The 6038-nt window shown below is 57.9% G+C and overlaps 1 protein-coding gene across 33 annotated transcripts in view; it reads left to right on the top strand.

The window, feature by feature from the left end:
- The first annotated feature begins 2280 nt into the window (after nt 1–2280).
- Nucleotides 2281–6038, top strand: part of ADGRB2 (adhesion G protein-coupled receptor B2) — a 29534-nt gene continuing 25776 nt past the window's right edge. For all 33 annotated transcript variants that reach the window (XM_078331048.1, XM_078331051.1, XM_078331046.1 and 30 more), the window contains exon 1: nt 2281–3119. In XM_078331048.1, coding sequence (XP_078187174.1) covers nt 2288–3119 — 832 coding nt within the window. In that variant the 5' untranslated portion in view covers nt 2281–2287. The remainder of the gene's footprint in view (nt 3120–6038) is intronic.

Here is a 6038-nt window from a genome sequence, read left to right as displayed (position 1 = left end):
GGTGTATGTGTGAGGGGAGATTCCCCAAGCTGCTCTAAGCGGGGGAAGGGAAGCCAGTTATAATGAGCCCCTACCTCCCCTCCACTGAGCCGCAGCCATGGCCTGAATTTTGCAGCCTGCTTAAAAATAATTGGGGGCAGCAGGGGGATTGGATGTCACTCACCATCAGCTTCTGGCTTTGCTAGTGCCACAGCAGGCAGGGCGGGCTGAACAGTTAGGGACAGGCATGATGTGGGGTCGGAAAGACCAGGGGTCTGATCTCTTCTTCAGCTCTGAGGAGGAGGGTGGGTGGGTGGGGGAGATATACAGCCTGTCTGGCTTCCACTGAATAACTCTGTGTGGGTCTTGGGAGGAGTGTGGGGTGGCTGGCCTGCAGTGAGTAGGTCTGCATGGAGCTTGCCTGCTCTGCCATCTCTCCCAACCCCTGTATGGCTGGGAGGGGCAGGTGCTTGCTTGGGGCTGGCTTGGAGGTGTAGCACATGGGGATGTGGGACCTGGGGCAGTGGGGAGCTCCATGGATGCTCCATGGGGACTGGAAAGTTGAGGTTCTAAATCCTGTCTCCCCTCTGCCCACTGTTTAGACTCCTGAAGACCCCACAGGAAGTCTATCCCCTGGGAGCAACTGTGTCTTGGGAGAATCTAGCCATACCTATGAATTGTCCTGTGTTTCTGATTCAGTCCCCAGAGCTAATAGCTTGTCCATCTGGCCTGACGCCTGAGCAGCAACCATAGGGAAGGAGCAGAGGCTACCAGTGGAGGGAGGCTACCAGTTTAGTGGAGGGAGACGGGCCTGGGCTGGGCCTCAGATCCTGGGCTTGAGTCCCCTCTGGCCATCTTTGTGTCATCTGGAGCAGGTTGCCTCCCTTTTCCTGTCCCCATCTTTTCTCCTCTAATGTGGACCAGCTGGGCTCTAGGGGCCCATGCAGTGCTGTGAGCTGTCCTGTGGCATGGAGAAGGGAGGCTGTGTGGGTTGCTTGAGGGGTAGGACTGAAAGTGGGGGTGACAAGACCATGTGCTAGCTTCCATGTTTTAGACAGTTGGGTAGAGACTGGGCAGGCTGTGGGCAGTGACACAGCCCTGGCCTGATAGGTGGGAGGGCACCCGCAGCTCTCCGCATCCTCAGCTGTTACCCACTCTGGCCTGACTGCTCTGTGTGTCTGTGTAGGTAGGGCTTGGGTCCTAGGTGCCCACCCCCACCTGGAGCACATTCACACCTGTTGAGGGCTTAGCTTAGTACAGCACTTTAAGGGAAGGTAGATATCAACAAGCTCTGGTCCCCACCCTTAGGCACTGGAAGACCCATGAGCTGACTGAGCTAGCCTTTGGGAAATAGTATAGGAGAGAGGTCACGACTGGCTAGTGTCTTCACTGGGGGTAGCAGGCCCTGAACCAGGCCTTGGAAGATAATCCCATGGGGCTGGAGGGGAAGAGGGAAGTAAGAGGGGAATTCCTGCACCCATTTTACAGATGAGAAAACTGAGGCTCACGAGGGCCACTCAGCCAGTAGGTAGCAGCTGGGTTGGGGCTCAAGCCCAATGTCCCCTTGCTCGGTGCCTCTCCCCCTTGTTCTAACCAGGAAATCTGCAGCAGCGAGACATATGACGTCCACACTGGCAGTTCCCTCCTGTGGGCATGGCTCAGGTTGTGCACAGTTCCTGGCACACTGGCTGTAACTCCACCCCTTTCTTTCCCTCGAAGTAAAGCAAGTGAGTGAGAATGACATTGTTCCAGGAATAACCTCGAATTGCTCTAATTTATAAAAAAGCAAATCGTAGTCAAACATCACCACTTTGACAATTACTGCAGGATTACGCGTGACATGCCTCACAGCTGATCATGACACACTGGGACTGAGAGCAACAGTTCTGGAGAATACAGGTTGGATGGTGGGGCTGGGGCTGGACCTGAATGTCAGTCGAACACACTTGTAGTTGATGGGCTGACTCTGAGGAAGCGGAATGATAGCAACAACTCCTGTTTCCTCCGGGCTCACAAGATTCCAGGCGATCTCCCGAACCCTTTCCCTTACTTATCTCCTTTCACCCTTGTAGGAAACCTGTGAGATAGGTACTATCATCGCTTCATTTTACAGGTAAGGAAACTGAGGCTCAGAGAGGTCAAGTCCCTTGTCTAAGTTCACACAGGTGGAGCTGGGTGACCCTCCATAGACTCTGGTCTTAACCATGAGGCCCCCTCCCGCAGCTCAGCATAGGAGGTTCAGAGCCCAGGCTGTCTGTGGTGGGGGCCCACTGACCACTGTCTCTCTCCACAGGGCAAGGGACATAGGATGACCCCAGCCTGTCCCCTCTTACTGTCTGTGATTCTGTCCCTGCGCCTGGCCGCTGCCTTCGACCCCGCCCCCAGTGCCTGCTCCGCCCTGGCCTCGGGTGTGCTCTACGGGGCGTTCTCGCTGCAGGACCTCTTTCCCACCATCGCCTCGGGCTGCTCCTGGACCCTGGAGAACCCTGACCCCACGAAGTACTCCCTCTACCTGCGCTTCAACCGCCAAGAGCAGGTGTGCACACACTTTGCCCCCCGCCTGCTGCCCTTGGACCACTACCTGGTCAACTTTACCTGCCTGCGGCCTAGCCCGGAGGAGGCAGTGGCCCAGGCGGAGTCTGAGGTGGGGCGGCCGGAGGAGGAGGAGGAGGAGGAGGAGGAGGAGGAGGAGGAGGAGGCGGCGGCAGCAGCGGGGTTGGAGCTGTGCAGTGGCTCGAGCCCCTTTACCTTTCTGCACTTCGACAAGAACTTCGTGCAGCTGTGCCTGTCCGCTGAGCCCTCTGAGGCCCCGCGCCTGCTGGCGCCCGCTGCTCTGGCCTTCCGCTTTGTGGAGGTCTTGCTCATCAACAACAACAACTCCAGCCAGTTCACCTGTGGTGTGCTCTGCCGCTGGAGTGAGGAGTGTGGCCGCGTTGCTGGCAGGGCCTGTGGCTTTGCTCAGCCAAGCTGCAGCTGCCCCGGAGAGGCAGGGGCTGGCTCCGCCACCACCACATCTCCAGGCCCTCCTGCTGCCCACACCCTGTCCAATGCCCTGGTGCCCAGGGGCCCAGCCCCACCTGCTGAGGCTGATTTGCACTCGGGGAGCAGCAATGATCTATTCACAACCGAGATGAGATATGGTGAGTGTGAGCAGGGCCTGGGTGGGATGGGGTCTGCAGGGGCTGACGGTGTCCCTGGTGTCCATCCTGGCGGATCCTCGGCCATTCATGTAGCTGTTCTCTGATATCACCCCTGTGCCAAGCCTTGTCCAACTGTTGCAGTCACCAGACTGCTTGGGAGTGAGAGCTCACTCTTGAAGAGTCTGCAGACTGGCTGGATGAATGGGGGCACAGATCAGATAATGCAGAGTGATATATAAACCCAGGGAGGGACCTCCTAACTGGGCAGCCAGGGGAGGCTCCCTGAAGGAGGTGATGCAGGAACAGAGACCTGAAGGACAAGCAGAACTGGGATGAGGGCATTCTAGGCAGAGGGAGCAGCGCGCACAAAAGCCCAAGGATGGGAGTGATTGTGGCAGGCCCTGGCACTGTGAGTTGACAAGTTTGCCTGGAGGCTGGAATAGGCAGGCAGCAAGGATACATTTCTGTCCACCCAGGTCAGTGAGTTTTGGCAGTTGCCCCAGTGTCAGGGCAGAGAGAAGCAAGGAAGGGTGTGCCTGGGTGAAGAGGCCTGAGCTTCCAGGCTGCCTTGGAGGGCTGGGCTGGCTCAGCTCCCGGTGTCCCCTGTCTCCCCCCTCAGGGCCCATGTCTTCTGGGACTGAGGCCGCCAGCTGCTAGAGCTTCCTGCTGACTGGGCAAAAGCTCTGCGAGCCCCGCTCCCACCCCAGCTCCCTCAAGCACGGCTGCCTTCCGCAGACCCTGCTTCCTGCTGCTTCAAGGCCCTGAGGGCCTCAGCTGGATCCTATGTGCCTGCTGAACAGTGCTGAGCCAGGGACTGAGCAGGAGACCTGGAGGGAACAGGGACCGATGGCATGGAGATGGGAAGGAGGCAGGTCTGGAGTCTGGTCTGCAGCTCTGGTACTGACAGTGAGGCCTCTTCTCTCTCTGGGCCTCAGTTTCCCCATTTGGGATAACAGGTGCTGGCCTACCTCATGGGAATCAAGGATGCAGGGATAGAGGTTAGAAGGGGCATCTGTATTTCACTGGGAGAGTGTGTGTAAGGAGACGGGGTGTCGTGTGAGGGCCGCCTGTCCCCAGCCCTGCTTTGCTGGCTAGAGCCCTGGAGTTGGGCCCTACCTTTGCCTGTTACCTTGATGATCCCTTTATTTTTGGTGGGTGATGGTTTCTTTGTAGAATGGGGAGATATCCCTGAATTAATTAGAGGAGGTTGTTACCGTGAAAGTAGCCTGACCCAGTACTTTGGCCTCCCCAGTGAGACATCTGGCATTGCGCCCATCCACGGCAAGTGCCCAGTGGCCTTGCTGTGGCCTCTCTCCCAGGCTAGCTTGTCCTCTAACGGTGCTCAATGAAGCTGTCCGAGTGACAGCCAGGCCGTGGGCAGGTTTCAGGCCCTGGAGGCTGGCCTGGGATTTAGTGCCTGTAGGAAGAAATTGAATTTCGCTTCTTTGTTGAACATCGGCGGAGAACGCCAAGCGTATATCAGGAGGTTTATGGCTCTTCCTGCATGGCCGACATGGCCCGTCACTCTGTGGGGGTCTCCCCCATCGTGCTCAGCTGCGGGCGGGCACATTTGTCTGGCTTTCCCTGTGGTCTATCGGCCCAGTGATCTGCAGTGGACGGAGCAAGGCTCTGCCCTCATGGGCGGGCACCATCTGGGCAGGCTGCCATGTGGAGCACAGAGCCAGGAGCAGCCAGCTGGGCTTAGTTGAAGCCGGAAGCAGGAGTTGGTTGGTAGCTGGGGTGTCTTTGGGGATCAGAGAGGGCCGGCTATGGGAAGGGCACCATCATCAGAGCCTCTGCAGAGGCCTCTGGGGCTAGAGATGGGTGGAGATTGGATGCCTGATTATTCCTGGGCACGAGGCCAGGTGTTTCTCTGAGTGGGGAGCCCTGAGCTGGGGCTCCCAGCTGTTCCCAAGCCTGACCTCTGCTCTCACCCCTTGTCCTACTTGGCATGTTTCCTTGGGGTTGCTTTTCAGGGAGGGTCCCCATAGGGAGTTGGCATGGGATGATGTGGAGTCAGCTGTCATAAGTGGGCTCACATGGCACACTGGTGCCCAGCACACTGGGACAGCTCCTTCCCCTCCCTTGGTAGGCAAGAAGCTCTTCCATTCTGCTGTCTCCTCCCTCTTGCTCAGCCTTTCTGGTGTGACACACAGTGGGCACACAACTGTTGTTCCACCTGTTGGGGCATGTCTGAGGGTCCGTGGCACTGTCTGTGCTTGGGGGCAGCACCACCCTTGCCAAGGCTTTGGCCCCTTCCATTCCTCCCCTTGTCTCCTCTCCACTGTGCTGCAGGAGAATGGGCTGGCACCTGTAGCTGCCAGGCTGAGAGCAAGATTCATGGGGATGGTGGTGAACAGGAAGGATGAGAGCCTTGTCCTTGTCCTGGCCCTTCTTCCAGGCACCAGGGGCAGGGAAGCTGTATTCACCTTCTCTGGGACACTCCTGAGGAGGATCCACAGCAAGGCCTAGCAGGGTGGGCTTGGGCTGGTATCAGAAGTGCACTAGGCGGGGGGCTGGTGGGCAGTGACTGGGCCGCCTCAGAGCCGAGTGCGTTTGACAAGAGGGTACAGGCGCCTGTTAATTTCACGCAAACTGCCTTTGATAGATCTCTTGTTATTTTTGGTGAGTTGAGCCATAAATTTGTGCCATCTTGCTGCCGCAATCTGTTAAGTGGGGGAAAGGAAGAAAAGAAAGGCAGGCAGGAAGGAGCTTGGTGGAGGACTGGCATGGAGGCTGGCTGAGGCCAGGGCTGGAAGGGGGGCCGTAGAGGTAGTGCCAGTTGCAGAGTTCAGCTCCTGAGGGCTGGCACCAGCCTGCAGTTCCTGCCCACTGACCCTCTAATCCTGAAGAGGCAGTGGGCATGGCTGTGCCCAGTGACACTTGGGAGAAGGAACCCTGCCTAATGCATGCCTCTCT

This window comes from Callithrix jacchus, chromosome 7, assembly GCF_049354715.1.
Source record: "Callithrix jacchus isolate 240 chromosome 7, calJac240_pri, whole genome shotgun sequence".
NCBI classification, from domain to species: domain Eukaryota; kingdom Metazoa; phylum Chordata; class Mammalia; order Primates; family Cebidae; genus Callithrix; species Callithrix jacchus.
The sequence above is the reverse complement of the archived record's forward strand: the minus strand, read 5'-3'. Positions and strand labels throughout refer to the sequence as shown.